This window comes from Brassica napus, chromosome C6 (genome assembly GCF_020379485.1).
Source record: "Brassica napus cultivar Da-Ae chromosome C6, Da-Ae, whole genome shotgun sequence".
NCBI classification, from domain to species: Eukaryota; Viridiplantae; Streptophyta; class Magnoliopsida; order Brassicales; family Brassicaceae; genus Brassica; species Brassica napus.
The window spans coordinates 44,186,211-44,204,970 of NC_063449.1; the positions used below are offsets into that span (position 1 = coordinate 44,186,211).

An 18,760-nucleotide genomic window follows, 5' to 3' on the forward strand; every position below is an offset into this window, starting at 1 on the left:
GTTTCTCACCACTAAAATGTATTAAGAAGATAAAAAAAAAAGGGTATGAAAAGGAGAGAGGAATACTTCATATGAGAAAACCATTTGTATTTCTAACAAACGATGATGTTATTAATTTATTTGGCATCACTTTAATGCAATTGGCACAAATCTATATTAGTTTACATCACTTTTTTAAAATTTATAGTAAATATAAGTTTACATCATTTAAATGATTGACACAATCACTAATTTGGATTAACATCACTTATAAAACTGGTACAATAGTAACATCATTTCAATAAATGTTGCAAATTTGACATCAAAACTAAAATGATATTAACATAATTTTAATTAAAATATTAATATTGCACGTAATTCATTTGTGTCGCTTGAATATATATGATTTTGAAATCTTATTTCTTATAAATTTAAAGTTCAATATTATCATTGAATCTATATAAATAAAATCTGTATATTACTATTATAAAGAAAATTTACATTGCTTTCAGCAGCCGGAGACGAGATTTCAAGGTTGTCGAATGTTTTTGGAATAAAAGAGAAAGGCCAAAATATCTTCCCACTTATTCTAAAGAAAGTATGACTATGTAATACAATTACGAAGAATCTAAACCAGATGGAATTACATATTTTGACAAAAAGTAAACGAAATAATATATAAATCATTCAATCTATGGCTTCAAATCCTCAGTAAGTTAACCTGCAAACGTGCACTCTTGAATTTTTATACGTCCTAAAGCTTGAGTTCGAGATCTTTTGAACACCGTCCTTCTTCGTCCACTTCCATCGACATATCGTTATGTCTCTGTGGTTTTGAGGGTGTTGCAGGCTGTTGTGAGGGTTGTCCTGCCTCTACTGATGGACCGACCATTTGTGGCTTGGGAGGAAGATGACCACCGTTTTGGTTCACTTGATACGGAGCTCTAGCCACAGCCCTGAAAATCAGATATTAAACTTGTAAACTATAACGCATATATCACAACAATGGATTCCAACAGAAGCATCGAAGCATCACTATTCTAATAAGTTGAGCTCATTAGTTATACTTTTCTAAACTAGAAAAGGTAATGGTCTTAATCTATGTATATACTACGACCAATTCAGGACAGACACATGTTCCAGTTTGGTTTACCTGTCTTTTCGTTTAGCAAAGAACCGGTGAAGAGAGGCTCTTCTTGCAATGCGTTCCACGACTTGATGTTCCTCTTTTGTTTGACGATCATCGTTGTTTCCAGAACTCGTGGGTTCATTCAGATCAGGAATCACAACGTTGCGTTCGTTGTTAATGTTCATATCAAGATTCTGAGTCTTCTTTGAGTCAACAACAACTGGATTTGCTTCTTTGGCTGCTTCTATTATCTCCTTGGCTTTGTCTTCAGGAAACTCGTTGTAAACTATAACTTTACTGCCGAAAAATATGGTCAGCTGGGAATTTTTAGGCTCCGGTACGTTTCTCGGTTCACTAAAATCAAATCAAATTCATTTTGTAAAATATTAGTTAAATTCCATACATCGGTAGCCGGTAGACGGTAGTCCATACATCACGATTGGACTTTTTGTCTAATACCACAAGATCAAAACTAGATACCTTAGATAGACGACGTCTATGGCTTTGCCTCTGGAAGAAGTAGAGGTTTCACCTACTGAAAGCTGCTTCTGAGTCAACTTGAAAGGTCTGCTTTCAGAAATGTTTGCCTTCTTTATTGCATTTTGTTGAGCTATAATTAAACCAAAAAAATACATCAAATTTAATTATTTTTTTTAACACAAGCATCAAATTTAATTAAATCAAATTGCAAAATCTAAACTTTTTTCAAACAACAATTTTATTTAATACACGTGTATGTCATCAAGCTACATATAAGTTAACCATGCTTTTAAATTAAAAATGGGATTTAGTTTTACATTTTAAGCCTAAAAATCTAATAGCTACGCCACAATTATGATTTTGTTTTGGATTGTGCTAAGCGTAGTTGGACGGATGAAATTGAGTTAACTCACTGATAAAGTTTTTTTTTTGAGAAAACTCACTGCTAAAGTTCAGAAACTAATCTAGAATTTATAGAAAATGAAATTGTGAATATTTTTCTTAAATTTTTGATAAATGATAAATCAATGTATATTATTCTGTGGAAAAAATATTAAAAAAAAGCTGGGTCTTTGTCGTCGGCGGCCGTGTCAGAGAATGAGAGAAATAAATACCTCTGTGATTGTTGTTTCCGGCAAGCTGAGGATCGGACTTTCGAGCCAAGCCTATATCTATATCTCCGAAACTTCCCTTCTCCTTCAAGTACCGGCTGAGCAAACTACGTCTCCGGTTAAAGTTGGACTTCTCCGGTGCTTGTCCGGTCGACATACTGTGATGAGACTGCAACACAAGATTCTTGTTCTTGTATGGGCACACGTAAAAATTGAAGATTACAAATATCTTGAGTTTCTTTTCCCCATGCTCTTTTTATATTATGTCAATAAGTTTATGTGGCTTTAAGACCTCACGAATATATAAACAGACTAATAAGCATAACAAATAACTAATAGTATCCAACACCAGTCACCAAACCAAACAAATATTCGTTACAACTTCTGGCACGTTTTACTTATGTCTGCAGTGAATTTTTTTTTAAAAAGGAGGAAAATAGTTGACGGCGACGTTACAGGAAGGCGTTAACAATTATTGTTATTTACGATTTTGTCCTTGTATTAGTGGCATTTTTGTTATTGATGGACATAACTGAGGGGGTTACAAAAGCCATTTTCGTAACGGACTATATAGCCCTCGCGTCGGCTGAGGGAATGAATCTGTGGAACACATTGACTGTAGAACATTAGAACTAGTGCATTGATGAATACTTATCCCCGACAAGTGTTTTTAGTACACGTGAAAGTATTAGTCTGTGATTATGTGACAATTAGGATTCCAACACGTATCGACATCTGAACGGGTACACCCATAATTCATTCATGATTTGCGTGTTTTCTCATTCTGTTCCTTTTGTTTTTAGCATACACAGTTGAATTTTTGTTACAAGTTCACATAATATATCGAAACTGACAAGACATATCGGAAACCTATTAATGTTTAAGTAGCATCTAAACTCCAAATATTTGTTTAGCAAAAAAAAAACTCCAAATATGTGTTTTGAGAAATTTCTGCTTCTCAGGAGTTTGCTTAGTCCTAGTAATAGTATCATGCACAAGTCAGTCAGCCAATCCTATTGTGACACATGGAAAATAGTTTTTTTAAATTCAATAAAAGTTAATTAATCATCAACATAATAATTAAAATTTAAATTCATTACAAAATCAAATAACTGTATAAAATAACTATCTCTATAAAGAATTCTTTCACGTTCCCTATTCTCATGGCATGATTTCAAATTAATTATCCTCAGAAAAAATCAAATAATTAACCTTCTTTCTTTTTCTATCTTCTCCGAATCTCTCTGTTTTCATCATCTTTTGTAATCTTTCTCTTAATCTCCAATTGTTTCGTTTTTTTTTTGGTTGAGTGTAGCATCAAGACTCGACATAGCTTTATGCTTTCTTTTTTCAGTCAAAGTTATCTTTCTCTACTTCTCAGAGTAATACTACTATTATTTTTGTATGATTGTGTTTGGTTTAGTCGTTAAAAAAAGGGTTTGATTCTGTCTGAAGTGTTTCTTATGGATTATTTAAAATAAGAGGAATGAGCAACAACACTGCACAAATATATCTAAAAATCAGACTACGGAATACTAAAGGTAAATATTTAACACATCTCTTTTTGTTTACATGGAAAGTTCTAATCTTATTGTTAACTTTTTTAATGTTATCAAGTTGGGTGAACTTTTCAGTTTATCATGGATATATGACAAAGTAAAACTAACTAACCTTGCCATTGATAAACGTGAAGATGGCATATTGTGATGTTGTGTGTGACGAGATTAAGGTAATATGGTAAAATAGAGGTAGTTTAGTTTATTATTGCTATTAGCTTTTCTAGATATATTTACTATCCACAATTTCTAGAATTGTTACGCAGTACGTGCTCAAACACTAGTATATTACTAAAAAGTTAGATTCTAGTCGGCTTGTTTCATGAAGGTATGCGTTGAATTTTCTTTATATAAAATCCAACACCAACCGGGGACTTGAATAATTTCAAAAGTATGTGAGACACAAAAGATTCTATAATAAATATCCTTGACGATGGTGCCAAGGGAAAAAAATAATATCAATTACTATTCATCGCAACTTGCAAGATCTTGTCGATCAGAACATAATGCTCTGAAGATTTTTCAAAATCATTATCTACAACAGCAACATGAGTCTCTATATACATACAAATATATAGTGTATGTATTCAGTGATGCATTGCTGCACGATTCTACTCCACAGGACCAAAGCAAGATTCACAGTTTCACATGACGATTCATATATATCTAGTATCTACATTGTTGTATGTAAGGTTATCCGGAAAGGAGAAAAACGACTGCAAATCGTATAGTATACAAAACTATGTGGTATTTTGGTATGTAATGTTTGTAAATGTATCCATTTGACGTTCCATTCCTATTTATGTGCATTAAAAATGGTTTAGATGACAATTTTGTAAGATAATATCTTATACAATAAAGTTGTCTTGTCTCTCTCCTCTTTGCGTCACATCCTCAACTAGCATGGGACAAATCTGGACACGTGGCTTACACTGAAAAATCATATGAACTTTTTTTTCGTGGAGTATCTTTAATTTGGGCTAAGTGTTTAGGTTTGACTAATGTGATGGGTTCTAATTGTCTTTTAGAAAGCCCGAATTTAATTAGGATTTGCTTCATCTTCGCTGATGGAGCTGCAGGCTGTGTCACCGTGTCTCTTCACATCTCACCGTCTCTGGCCTTCATCTCTGTAACGGCTTCAATTATTGTCACTCAGATACATTAATCCAAGCTTTTAGGCCTTTTGCACCACTACTCCCACTCTCTCGAAATAAATGGGCATTAGCATCCTCCAGCGTAACCGACTCAAGCTTCACTTATAAATGCCTTCGTTGCTTGCGAGGAACTGTTACACTGAAACGAAATCCCAAGGGCGACTCTCTGCGATGAACTATGAGCTACTGTCTTGCATCATTTAGCTGTAAGAGGTCTGATTTTAACTAATATTGTTGCTTATTTTATTTAGCTTTCTAAGATCAGAAAGTGTTCTGTTTTGCTTATCATTTGGGGAAATCGAGTTGCTAAAGGAGTTCCTGTTGATTCTCAAAACGATTCTGGCACACCATGGATTTGGGCTGCTGGCCATGACCAAAACGATGCAGAGCCAGTCTTATTAGAACACAATGCCGATGTAACCGTTTGTGTATATTGCATATCTTTAGTGAATTTCCATCTAAACTGTAGTTTTAAGTTTGATTTGTAATGACTTGCAGCCTAACGTTGAGACCGGATAATGTCACGCCATTGTTATGAGCAGTGACGGCTGGTTCTGTGGCATGCTTAGAGCTGTTGGTCAAGGTTTGAGATATTTTATTTTGTAGTTTTGTCATGTTATCACTGAAACATTATAATTCACTGAGTTATCAATGAATCTCCAGCTATTTGATGAGGCAGCCAATGCTTTTTACGGAGTAAAGCAGAGAGATCATTGATGGGTTCAGGTTTGTTTGAAGCCCTCAAGATGTTTTGTTTTTTTAATCGATTTTCAATATGGTTGAAGTGTCTTTTCTTTCTTCTACAGAGAAGCTGTAGATGCTCCAAGGAAGTTTCACGGAAAGGACAAGATTAAGGTCAAACCAAAAGATCTTTTAGAGATGGCTCTGTTTAGTATATGCATGAAGTTTTGATTTTACTTCTTACCTTGGTCTCTTCCCGATGCAGTTGTTGCATATCTTACTTAAATGTACTAAAATCTTCAGGCATAGAGTTTGGTTTGGCTATGATTTTTTCATCGTATTCAGATTGTCAGCATTGATTTTTAAAAACTGTAGAACAATAATTTGATTTGTTTTAGTTAACATTTTATTTTACTTCTTCCAGCAAAAATCTAATCTACTAAACTATTTTTATCTTTTGACTAGATTTTGACGATTTTACATTATGAAGATCTAATATAAAATATGTCAAATGCGTTGTTAGAGATACTAAAATAAGTAAATCCACTCTATTTAAGCATGTCTCATTTAAACTTTGAAATGTTAAAACCTATTGAATTTTAAGAACTAATAAGGTTGCCTATTTAGACCATGATAATTATATTGGTCTTTTATATCCATTTAGACCTATTTAATTATTTTTCAAAATACATTTAAACTGTATTTTTCTATGAATATTTATATTGAAAAATGAAAAATATTTTCGAAAAAGTTGGAAAACAGAAACAATTCATGGTATGTGCCATTATAATTTTGAGGTTTTTCTTATTTCACATAATTTTGACATAACTAATAATTATGGGAACAGAACTCTCCATAAATGTTTAGGCAATAAATTATAAAAGTAAATGTTGAAGAAATTTCTATAACTGATTATGGCATTAAGGAATGAAATCTTTATTTTATTGTTGGGGATGAGGGGACGGCGTGATAGGAGGAGCCATGTGCAAAGAGATGGGGGCTTAACGAGCACTTGTAGCGATTCTGAGTTTTCTAACACTCCTGGACCAAAGAAGGTTATGATTCTTATGAACATGTTCCACATATTTTATATTATCACTTTTTACCAAAAGGTATTCCTGGTATATGATTCTAAAAGTTGTGCGGCCTGAGTCAGGAAAATGAAAGCAAGACAAAACTAAATAAACAAACATATCCATACAGTTTCAATAAATAAGATTTGCTTTGGCAATATAAATGAGAAAAATGAAAATTTATTTGTAGTCTCATATATCTATCTATACACTAGATATAAATTCTTGCAGCGGGAAGGTTTTGCACCAGAAATGTCAATCGTGTTCTTGGCATTTCTCATATATCTATCTATCTCACATGTAAACCACGACCCATAGGTTTTGTTGTCAACGGGAAGAGAGTCTCGACAATATTTGTAATCCTCCTCCACTTACTATCCTTACTAAGGCTGCATTACTATACCCTAGACTGGGAATACACACTTATCTACTTCGGATCATTGCTTGAGAAAGATTAAAAAAACACTCGGTGTTTATCCTATTCTGGTGGAAGACAGATATCTAAAGAACATGGCCAGACTCAAACCCCTCACGAAATTGCGACCTCCAAAACATAAATCATCTATGCAAGAATTATTACTACTTTATATGAGTGGAAAAATTTGTCGATTACATTGCTAATAGATAAAAAAGAGTATGTTATCGTTTACTTTTCCATTTAAAGACAAAGCTGAATTTACATTTCTTCTATCAAGAATATTTTAAAAACTTTAATTTATTGTTTATTCAAAAATGCATTAACGTGACCTAGAAAGCTAAAGACTCCAAGTCTGAGTTATCCTAACATGTACTCATAAAATTCATTATTAGGTCAGGACTCTCAATTCTTAATTGTCAAGAACTATTAAGTGTACGTAGATTAGATTAACAACTAAAAAATAGAACAATTAAACTAATTGAATTCATAAGAGAAAACAACGTCCGAACCCGGCGCGTAGCGCCGGAATATCCCTAGTATAATATATAAATACTGGTTTGCATTAACCATTATAGTGTGTGAAGGCCAAATAGAAAGTTTACGTGTCAAACATTCGATAAGGCCTAACTAGGTCCCTCACGACAATGGATGAAAGCAAATTTATGCTTTGACGCCGACAGATACTAATTGCAGCTTGTTCACATGCTCCATATGTATATGGACCATACATATGTGTCTTTGGATTTGCATATGCTTGGTGCGTAGTTGGTATCAAACCCGTATTCTGTAACGTGAGAAAATATATTATAAAAATTTATATATTGGTTATAAAAAAAATGTAAGTTAATTATAGAATACCCACTTTTCAAGTGTGTTTGTAAAAATATGATTTACATAACTATTACAAGCCACTAGGCATTGGCAAAGAGCCGCTTGGGTTGAAGTCTTGTACTGCTTAAGAGACAAAGGGACGTTACGCACTGAGGGGAGTTTAGGAGTGGGCATTTTGGTTTAAGTTTGGGTTCGGTTTAAATATTTGGGTTTAAATATTTGGGTTTAAATTTTTTAATATATTCAGTTAATCTGATTTAGAAAACACTTCGGGTTTTTGTTTGTTTGGTTTGGTTTAAAATCAAACTAAATCATTTGGATTGATAAATCGTTAACCAAATGGTTTAGACATATACTTTAGTTTGGCTCAGTGGCGGACCCATGATATTTTTTAACATGGGTCAAATAATTTAATGGGGTTTAAATTACTAATAAAATAATGGTAAAAAAAGTGTCAGGTGGGTGTCAAACCCGAATTTAGGGGTGTCACCTTTAGAGATTTTGCCAACAGATCTATGGAATCTATACAATTTCCCTTTAACAAATTAGCATTTTATTAGTTAAGCTGTGTCAGCTGACCCACCATTAATACATGTGGGTCCGTCTCAGGTTTGGCTTGAATGGGTTTCGATCGGTTCGGATTTTTCTCCACTCCTATTTTGCATCAGGTGTCTCAAGAAGTGCTTTAAAGAGAGGTTTAAGAACGTGAATGGGAAGGCAGGATAAAAGCAGATCAAACGCGTAAGTCTTTTAACGCTCTGTTTGAAAAAAATTCGCAAGGCTCAATCACAATGGTTGGTCCCAGATGCTCAGCTGAAGATCTTGATATAGGAGAAGCTTAATGATATCCTGCATATTTGCATTGTTTTATCCATTCATTCATAAACATTTTCATCATAGAGATTAGGATTTAGACATGTTTAGGTTGCATTTTGCATACATGAGTCTCTATTAGGTACTGGAGTGCCACATGGAGTTCTTGGGGACATTTGGATGCATTTGGAGCTCAAAGGAGGTGAAATAGGTGATCATTAAACGAGCAGAGCATGGGAGCGACCTCCCGGAGCGACATCACGAAGTCGCTGTGTCCCACCTCTCAGAGCGACCTTCCTAAAGCGACGCCATGAAGTCGCTCGCGTTCTCGTTACTCCGAACCGTCTTAGATGACCCTGGAGCGACCTCTCAGAGCGACCTACCAAGGTCGCTCCCGATCCAGAGCGACCCGTTGGAGCGACACACCAAAGTCGCTCGCGACCTCTCACCCGGAGACACCAAAAATCGGCCTTGGAGCGACTTCCCGGAGCGACACCTGCAAGTCGCTCCGCGTTACTTTGCTGCCGAAAATCATGATTTTCCGAGGACCTTTTTGCAATTTATTTTGGACGTTTTGCACTTGGAAAAACCTATGTTTTAAAGACCTTTTGTAGCCACCAGACATATTATCTTTTGATCTATTGAGAAATACACAAAAACTCTCTTGAGAAGTTCATCTCTTGGATTTTGATTGTTATGTTCTTGTGTTATTGTTGATATCTTATCTATTTCTCTACATGATTAATCTGAAATCCAATATGGGTTTAAGAGGAATCATGGAGATTAGTGAGTAATCACCTTTTGAATTCATGGGTTAGGGAGATTAAGGGTGATTAGGTTAGTTCTAGGATGTTTTAGTGTAGATCATTCTTGTTCCTTGCTAGTAGAGTATTCCTAATGCATCTTCTGAGTTGGCCACTCAAAAGTTGATCAATAGGCATTTCCCACCCGAAAGGTGTTTGATGAAATGCCTGAGACAACTCTCCTAGGCTTTTAGTATACTTTGCCAAAGACATTTGTTGTTAAAGGTGCTAAGATAGCTAATAGACTTGTTAGTAATGATTGCTTTCATATTTTCAACCAAAGACATTTGATGTTTGAGATATGTTAGCAAATGAGCATTTATCTAGACATAGAGCTTGCTTAGAATTGTGTCTAGGCTTAAGGTTGATAGTTTGATTGATCGTTTGTCATCCTTAGTTCGATACTTGATCACCCGAGGTCTAATCCCTATGCCCATGAGTTCTCTTTTCCCTTAGTCAAGAAAGTATCATTTTGTTATTGCTTTCTAGTATTAGTAGTAGTTTAAAACCCATCTAAATCATTGGTTGCACTTAGATTAAGTGAGTACTTGCATTCTCAGTGCTTTGATATCCCTCAGAACTGGTTCAACAATCACTATACTACAACATTTGTCTTAGGAGCCTTGAAAACTCCTAACATCAAATTGGCGCCGTTGCCGAATTCTGAGTAGATTTGAACACTGAGATTTAGTCACTTACTTGAGACTAAGTCATTTTTATTTTCTTTTGTTACTGATTCTTCGTCTTCACCTACCTTTAACTTTCAGGTGTATGAACTTGAGGAGCAGGGGTCCATCAAACCTAGTTCCAATAGTAGCAGACATCAGAGCTTTCGAGAGGGAGTGTACTAGAGCTAGAAGAGAAGAAGAACAACAAGCCCACTTGCAGATATTGGATATTGATATGGAAGATCCACCGCAAGGGGCAGAACACCAACCGCGGGCAGCTCGACCCATTGGTACTTATGACCGGCCCAACATTCTTGGTCATAGACTAGGAATCCGAGCACCGGCTGTGGCAGCCAACAACTTTGAGGTCAAGTCAGGACTCCTCAACGTGATCGAGAACAACAAGTATCATGGCTTAGCTCTAGAGGACCCATTTGACCACTTGGACAGGTTCGACAGCTACTGTGGGTTGTCAAAAACCAATGGTGTGTCAGAGGATGCCTTAAAGCTGAAGTTATTCCCTTTCTCTTTGGGATAAGGCACGTCAGTGGGAGAAGTCTCTACCCAGCGACTCTATCACTACTTGGGATGAGTGCAAGAGAGCATTCTTGGAGAAATTCTTCTCATCCTCAAGAACTGCTAAGCTGAGAAATGGGATCTCCAGTTTCCAACAGAAGAACTTGGAAGGCTTCAGTGAAGCCTGGGAGAGATTCAAGGGCTACCAAGCTCAATGCCCACACCATGGTTTCTCTAAAGAGAGCTTACTGAGCACATTCTACCGTGGTGCTCTTCCTAAGTACAGGGCCAGACTGGATACAGCTAGCAATGAGTTCTTCTTGGGGAGAACTGAGGAAGATGCAGAGGAGCTGGTTGACAACATGATAAAGAGTGATGCAGTCTACAGTGGAGACCACGACAGAAACAGCCGAACAGATGATAAGCAGACGAGGAAGGAGTTGAAAGCTCTACATGATAAGATAGACATCCTCCTTGCTGATAAAGCCACACAAGAGCAGCTGCACTTTGTTGGTAACCCAAGTCAAGAGACACCACCTGTTGTCCATGAGGTTGAGGGTTTGGAAGGTCAGGAAGAGCTGTGTTTCATCAACAACAATGGTAGCTGGTACAAAAAAGAGCCCAACTTTCAGTACAACAACTACCAACAGAAATCCTACCCCAACAACCAATAGAGTGGTTATCCGCTTCGAAACAACCAGCAAGGCAGCTATCAACCTCATCAAAACCCCTCATCTGGTTCCTCTGCTCCTCAAGAGAGCAGCACTGACACCCTGCTGAAACAAATCTTGGAGTCTCAGACTAGAAGTGAGAAGCATGTTGGTTATGAGTTGAAAAACCTTCATTCCAAGATTGATGGGAGCTACAATGAGCTCAACAACAAGTTCTCACATCTTGCTTCTACAGTCAAGAATTTAGAGAATCAGTTTGCTTCCATGAACACTCACCAGACTCGCCAGCAAGGATCTCTACCTGGAAAATCTGACCAAAACCCCAAGGAGGCCAAAGCTATCACCGTTAGGAGTGGTAAGCAGTTACCTCCCACAACCCTCACCAGGGATGCTGAGAAACTAGGTGAAGAGGTGGCCATCAACTTAGATGATGAAGTGGTGATTGTTGATGAGAAAATCAATGATGAAATCTTGGAGAAGATTGTGGAAGCCAAGGGTAAAGGAAAGGTTGGGGAAGAGAAGAAAACAGTGAAAGATGGTGAAGTTCTTGCTCCAGCAAGTGAGAATTCTTTTGTTCCTCCTCCCTATGAACCCAAACTACCATTCCCTGGTAGATTCAAGAGGCAGCTGCTAGAGAAGTACAAGGCTTTGTTTGACAAGCAAATGAGTGAAGCTCAGGTTGCAATGCCCATCATCGATGCTTTCATGTTGATTCCTCAATACAACAAGTTCCTGAAAGATGTTGTAGCTGCAAAGAAAAAGGAAATGGAAAGCATGATGATTCTTACCCATGAGTGCAGTGCCATCATCCAAAGGCTTGATGTTCCAGAGAAGTTAGAGGATCCAGGATGCTTCACACTACCTTGTGCTCTTGGACCTATGATATTTGAGAAATGTCTCTGCGATTTGGGAGCTAGTGTCAGCGTGATGCCTTTGTCTGTTGCAAAGAAGCTTGGATTCACTCAGTACAAGAAGTGTAAACTCTCTCTGGTGTTAGCTGATCGTTCAGTGAAGTACCCTGTGGGCATCTTAGAGGACCTACCTGTGAAGATTGGAAAATATGAGATACCTACAGATTTTGTGGTGCTTGAGATGGGTGAGGAGGCTCAAGACCCATTGATTCTTGGAAGGCCATTCTTAGCTACAGCAGGAGCAATTGTTAAGGTGAAAGAGGGCACGATTGATCTCCATTTGGGTAAAGGGCATGTTCTACACTTTGACATCAAGGAGAAAATGAAGAAACCAACTGTGTTCGGACAAGCCTTCTACATTGAAGAGATGGGCACTCTTACTGATGAGCACCTTGAAGAGTTACCACCTGAGGACGACGAGGAGGGAGCATCTCCCTCTACTCATTCTCCATAGAAGGTAACCCACTACTTTCCATTGTATATACCATTTCGTTTTTGCATATTAGTTTTCTCTTTTTGGGTATCTCTCTCTCCTTGACAACACAGAGACTGTGTCATTTAAGTTTGGGGGAGGTACCAAGTATTTGATCACGTTTGCTTTGATGATTTTGAGTCTCATGCATTGCATTATACATATATATTTGCATAAAAAAAATTCATTCAGTTTGCATCATTGGCATTTTTAGGAGAGTCTAGAGCATATAGGTTGCATTTACTTGCATTGGGAGCAATGATTTGAAATTCCTTGTAAAGAACATTACTTTGCACCTGAATAGCTTATGCACCTCTCAAAAACACTTGTATGCTTCGAGCCTTGAAGACTCTTCCTGAAACTTGTTGATTGCTGAAACTCAGTCTTTGAAGCCAACTACAACTTTATTTGAACTGAACGAACTTAATGCTTCTTGCTCATGGTCCCTTGTGTACTGAGTCATGGCTATACACACTTGAGTTGTCACATCCTTTATGCCAATCTTATTTTGACAAACTCTAGTGGTAGACCACTCCCAAAACCTTTCCCTTCTTTTAAGCTTTCATTGTTTGATGAGTGAGGCCTTCTTCGGAAAGTCTTACATGTGCATAATGTTGAGAGTATCGGGAACGACAATGCTTGATCTTCATTCTTGCTAGATTGGGCACTCTATTGTCTAGCTATAGGTGGGGGGTGAGAGTTGTGATTATGATTTGGGAGCAATGAAAAAGGAAAAGAAATGACTCTTTGTGTTTAAGTGAATTGTCTTATTGGGATAAGTAGAAAAACCTCTAGCTCAAGTTATGAAAAGTCTTGGCCCCCATCTAAAAAAAAAAAAAGAAATAAAATATAAAAAGAAAAGAAAAAGAAAGAAAAAGGGGGCTAGCAAAGTTGTTAGGAGCTAAGAAATGTTTTGAGGTTGTGAAAAATCCCTTGTAGATTTCAAAGAGAAAGAGTTGATGTTCTTAGGATCTTTTGGTGAGAGGTGTGAGTTGGTTTTGACATTGGGAAATGATTGTGTGATTTGTATGTTTGGGAAAAGGGTAGAACAATGGAGATTGAGCATTGTATGCATGAGTTGGTCCATTTCTTAGATATATTATGTGCAATGTCAAGGCTACTTGTTTCGAGAGTAAACCACCTTAAAGATCACATATCTTGAATCTCTTGACTCTCTTAAATAAAAGCCTTCCCCTACCCAACCAAATGATTTAGACCAATTGACCATTTGCAAGAATCCACCTGATGTTTTGTGCTTAATGAATGTGAGAGTTGGTTGATTTGAATGTGTGGATGCTTGATGATGAATGTAAGGGCAAAAAGAGTTGAGATAGGTCTAGAGAAGCTAGAGTGTAATAAGAGAGTGTGCTCATGTTGGATTAGATGTTGAATTGAGTGCTAGTTGTGTTTTTTTTTGGCTAAGAGCTCCCATCTTCAAACCTCTCTCCCTATGAGTTCAAGAAAGTTCACTTGTGGACAAGTAAAAGAACAAGTTTGGGGGAGTTGATATCTTGCATATTTGCATTGTTTTATCCATTCATTCATAAACATTTTCATCATAGAGATTAGGATTTAGACATGTTTAGGTTGCATTTTGCATACATGAGTCTCTATTAGGTACTGGAGTGCCACATGGAGTTCTTGGAGATATTTGGATGCATTTGGAGCTCAAAGGAGGTGAAATAGGTGATCATTAAACGAGCAGAGCATGGGAGCGACCTCCCGAAGCGACATCACGAAGTCGCTGTGTCCCACCTCTCAGAGCGACCTTCCTAAAGCGACGTCATGAAGTCGCTCGCGTTCTCGTTACTCCGAACCGTCTTAAATGACCCTGGAGCGACCTCTCAGAGCGACCTACCAAGGTCGCTCCCGATCCAGAGCGACCCGTTGGAGCGACACACCAAAGTCGCTCGCGACCTCTCACCCGGAGACACCAAAAATCGGCCTTGGAACGACTTCCCGGAGCGACACCTGCAAGTCGCTCCGCGTTACTTTGCTGCCGAAAATCATGATTTCCCGAGGACCTTTTTGCAATTTATTTTGGACGTTTTGCACTTGGAAAAACCTATGTTTTAAAGACCTTTTGTAGCCACCAGGTAGATTATCTTTTGATCTATTGAGAAATACACAAAAACTCTCTTGAGAAGTTCATCTCTTGGATTTTGATTGTTATGTTCTTGTGTTATTGTTGATTTCTTATCTATTTCTCTACATGATTAATCTGAAATCCAATATGGATTTAAGAGGAATCCTGGAGATTAGTGAGTAATCACCTTTTGAATTCATGGGTTAGGGAGATTAAGGGTGATTAGGTTAGTTCTAGGATGTTTTAGTGTAGATCATTCTTGTTCCTTGCTAGTAGAGTATTCCTAATGCATCTTCTGAGTTGGCCACTCAAAAGTTGATCAATAGGCATTTCCCACCCGAAAGGTGTTTGATGAAATGCCTGAGATAACTCTCCTAGGCTTTTAGTATACTTTGCCAAAGACATTTGTTGTTAAAGGTGCTAAGATAGCTAATAGACTTGTTAGTAATGATTGCTTTCATATTTTTCAACCAAAGACATTTGATGTTTGAGATATGCTAGCAAATGAGCATTTATCTAGACATAGAGCTTGCTTAGAATTGTGTATAGGCTTAAGGTTGATAGTTTGATTGATCGTTTGTCATCCTTAGTTCGATACTTGATCACTCGAGGTCTAATCCCTATGCCCATGAGTTCTCTTTTCCCTTAGTCAAGAAAGTATCATTTTGTTATTGCTTTCTAGTATTAGTAGTAGTTTAAAACCCATCTAAATCATTGGTTGCACTTAGATTAAGTGAGTACTTGCATTCTCAGTGTTTTGATATCCCTCAGAACTGGTTCGACAATCACTATACTACAACATTTGTCTTAGGAGCCTTGAAAACTCCTAACATCAGTTAACCCGGCTTTCAGATCGTTTCTTAGGCGTTCAGGAGCCATATAGAGAGCGGGAAACACCCGGAGAACTACATTAAGATCAAAGTTGAAGAGCTAGGAGACCGAAGCTTCTGGCTTAAGCGAGGGGTTATACGTTTCTCAGCATCTAAGGAGATGATCAAAATCAGAGACGAGTGTTCTCTTTCTTGACCTATTCGTGTCCTCCTTCATACAAAGCATAAGTTACCAACAAAACACCAAGTTTTAGTGTAAGATGCAACTTAAGAAAATGAAATTTCAACATTACATACGGTAATAAAAACATGGGTACACAAACTAAAGCACTATAAAACACTGAAGACAAAGGCTGCTTTGGTCTCTTGACCTTAGTATTGTACAAAACTAAAACTCACGTGACCTACAAGAAATACATAAAATGAAACTTTGAGATGTCTATAAAGAGAGAAAGAAGTGTCAAAGTAGAAGAAGATCTACTGTAACTATTGTGTCTTCACTACTTCACTCTCTTTTATCTTCCTCCAAATCTTCTTCTGCATCTTCTTGGTCAGGCAAAGATCTAGCTTCTGAGAGGCTCTTGGCTTCATGAGAAGGAACTGGAGATGGTTTAATGAGGGTTAGTGTGTAATCATCCTTCTCAAACTCCCCACTTGAATCACCAGAAGATCCAGAGAATGCATACCTACAAGAACAACCGCATAAGCTTCTTATAGCATATCAAAATCTTCTTCTTGGACATGGTGTTACCTCGTCGAGTTCTGAGATGGAGCCCAGAGAGAGCATATAACAATCAGGAGCGAGAAGGAGAGAAGCTGCCAAAAGGCTGGAATGATCCAAGCGTTTTGCCAATGCTCATTGTAAACATCTTTAGACTTGAAGTAAAGCTGCCACAAGTTAAAAACATTAGTACACATCTCATTCTCACACACTACTAAGGTGTTTGTTACATTACCTCGTAGCAAATCCAACCAACGGAAACCAAGATAGCTACAGCCAAAGCATTAGTGAACTTCCTGTACACATCCAGCTTCACCAACAACCTCCTCGTCTGAAGCTTCTTGAAAGTAGCGGAAAGCGACTTGAATATCCATATGATGAAGAAAGCATCCAACACCGCAACGGGGAGAACCAAAAACAGTCTCGCTTTCCCTGAGAAGTCGCTCACAGCACCAACATTCTCCAACAGCTCAAGAGTCTCGGAAGCAGCGAAGAAAGTGACACCAAGCATGATCACCTTCGATGTAAACCCACCAAGCGTGGGCCTCACGACACCGTACCCCATCGAAACCATAAGGATGATGAGACGTGCGCACGTGCGTTTGATAGACCCAAACGTGACTGCCCATACGGTGATCACGGTCGGTCTCACACCTGTCTCGTTGAACTCAGCGTAGTCGAAGTACCAAAGCGCCATCTCACACATCCCTAACGTTATCACAAGCGTTACGCAGTTCTGCAAGGGGAGCACTTCTCTCCAGAACCTAGCGCACTGGGAGAACCAGAAGACGCCGAGAAGGACAAAGGCGAGAGACATGAACCCGTGGAAGTACATCAACGGAGCCATTCTACCTGGTAAGTATCCTCCAGGGTTTTTCCAGATCGTTTTGCCTTCAACAACCAAGTCCTTGAGAGCAGGATCACAGTGGATGAAGTAGAGGTTGTACATTCCTGTCCTAGTGATCTGAATCGATCTTGTAAGCAGCGTAGCAGACAAATCGTTCTCAAGAAACGAAACACCAAAGACTTGAGGCCAGGAGGAGTCTTTAGAAGAAGGATGGTGGATGATCTCTCCGTGTGAGCAAACACCGAGTTTGGCGAGATCAGATGTGCAGCAGACAGCTCTCTGTCCGCCGTAAGCTGATCCTCCGATGTTCTCCCTGTCTTCTACCTCGAAAAGGACGGCGTGGATTGGTAATGAGGAGGTGTTGGAAGCTTCCTCAGGTCTCCGGAATGTGATCTTCTCGAAACTGTTAAATGCATTCAAAGTAAGAGACTTTCAGAGAGAAGCAGCTACGATGATACTCAAAACACAAGGAAAGTTCAAAACTTGACACGTGGAAGCAATGCTTACTCAGAGAGGACACACACAGAGTTTACTATGTACATGATTCGATTCAGAGAGGATACACACAGAGTTTCAAAGTAAGATGTTACTCAAACACAATGAAAGTTACACTCTTTGACACGTGGAAGCAATGTGCATGATTCAGAGAGGACACACACAGAGTTTCAAAGTAAGAAACTTTCACAGAGAAAACAGCTAAGATGTTACTCAAACACAATGAAAGTTCAACTCTTTGACACGTGGAAGCAATGTTCAGTACAAACAGCGTTTCAAAGTAAGAAACTTTCACAGAGAAACAGCTAAGAACTGTAAATAAACGAACTAAATCAGCTCTAAGATCCAACTCGTAGACGAAGAATCCTAATGGGTTCTGATTAAAAAGTCAGATCCTAAGCAGATTTAAAAGAGGAAACTTTAGTTAAAGAAATGGAAACAGACAAGTTTACCGGATAAAGGAGGAGAGGGAATCAGAGTCGGAGGTGAAGTTGTCGGAGGGAGAAGAGGAGTAGATGCCTTCGCTGCCGCCGTGGAAGACAAAGGCGTTGCCTTTCGACATGAATCTCTCGCTTCGGTACTCATGCACCGACGCTTGTAGCAAAGAAGGCGTCAGGGATAGTAGCGAAAGAAGGAGAAGAAGATGAAGCGACATTGAAACCGAGGAGAAGAAGCAGAGATCTGAAGAGGAGAAAAAGCTGATGACTGTAAGGACGTCAGTGAGAAACTGAGATGTGTCAAATGAGTTTTGATCGTACGGCTGTCAATAGGTTGCCCCTTTGATCGTTTCTAGATGTTGGAAGGTTCTACTGAAATGGTTGAACCTATAAGCCTCTGGTTTAGTCAGAGGGTTCAGCCGACAACTATATCCTCGATTTTATAATGGGCCTTTTGTGGGCCTTTTAACTGTGTTTTGAAATATATGGTCCATGAAAACTGGATTTCATATTTAGGAGATGAACCTAGAAGTAGTCGTGTTGGAAGTTAAGCTCATAAAATGAAAACTGGCCGATTC

The 18,760-nt window shown here is 38.2% G+C and overlaps 2 protein-coding genes, 1 long non-coding RNA gene and 1 other non-coding gene across 4 annotated transcripts; 1 reads left to right on the forward strand and 3 right to left on the reverse strand.

The window, feature by feature from the left end:
* Positions 1 to 440: 440 nt before the first annotated feature.
* LOC106405682 (protein TIFY 11B) lies at positions 441 to 2,566 on the reverse strand. The gene is made up of 4 exons (XM_048761376.1): positions 2,203 to 2,566; positions 1,589 to 1,718; positions 1,133 to 1,462; positions 441 to 935 (listed from the first exon to the last, which is right to left on the reverse strand). The coding sequence occupies exons 1-4, from the start codon at positions 2,354 to 2,356 to the stop codon at positions 734 to 736; spliced, it is 816 nt and encodes a 271-aa protein (XP_048617333.1). The 5' UTR covers positions 2,357 to 2,566; the 3' UTR covers positions 441 to 733.
* A 159-nt stretch (positions 2,567 to 2,725) lies between these two features.
* On the forward strand, positions 2,726 to 5,942 carry LOC106405061. Its single transcript, XR_001281243.3, has 4 exons — positions 2,726 to 5,325; positions 5,408 to 5,492; positions 5,573 to 5,635; positions 5,716 to 5,942. It is a non-coding gene; the product is annotated as an uncharacterized LOC106405061 (long non-coding RNA).
* Positions 5,943 to 10,837: 4,895 nt separating this feature from the next.
* LOC125589303 lies at positions 10,838 to 10,944 on the reverse strand. The gene has a single exon (XR_007325491.1). It is a non-coding gene; the product is annotated as a small nucleolar RNA R71 (small nucleolar RNA).
* Positions 10,945 to 15,949: 5,005 nt separating this feature from the next.
* Positions 15,950 to 18,532, reverse strand: LOC106405992 (transmembrane protein 87B). Its single transcript, XM_013846563.3, has 4 exons — positions 18,198 to 18,532; positions 16,639 to 17,653; positions 16,434 to 16,570; positions 15,950 to 16,368 (listed from the first exon to the last, which is right to left on the reverse strand). The coding sequence occupies exons 1-4, from the start codon at positions 18,398 to 18,400 to the stop codon at positions 16,188 to 16,190; spliced, it is 1,536 nt and encodes a 511-aa protein (XP_013702017.1). The 5' UTR covers positions 18,401 to 18,532; the 3' UTR covers positions 15,950 to 16,187.
* Positions 18,533 to 18,760: the final 228 nt, after the last annotated feature.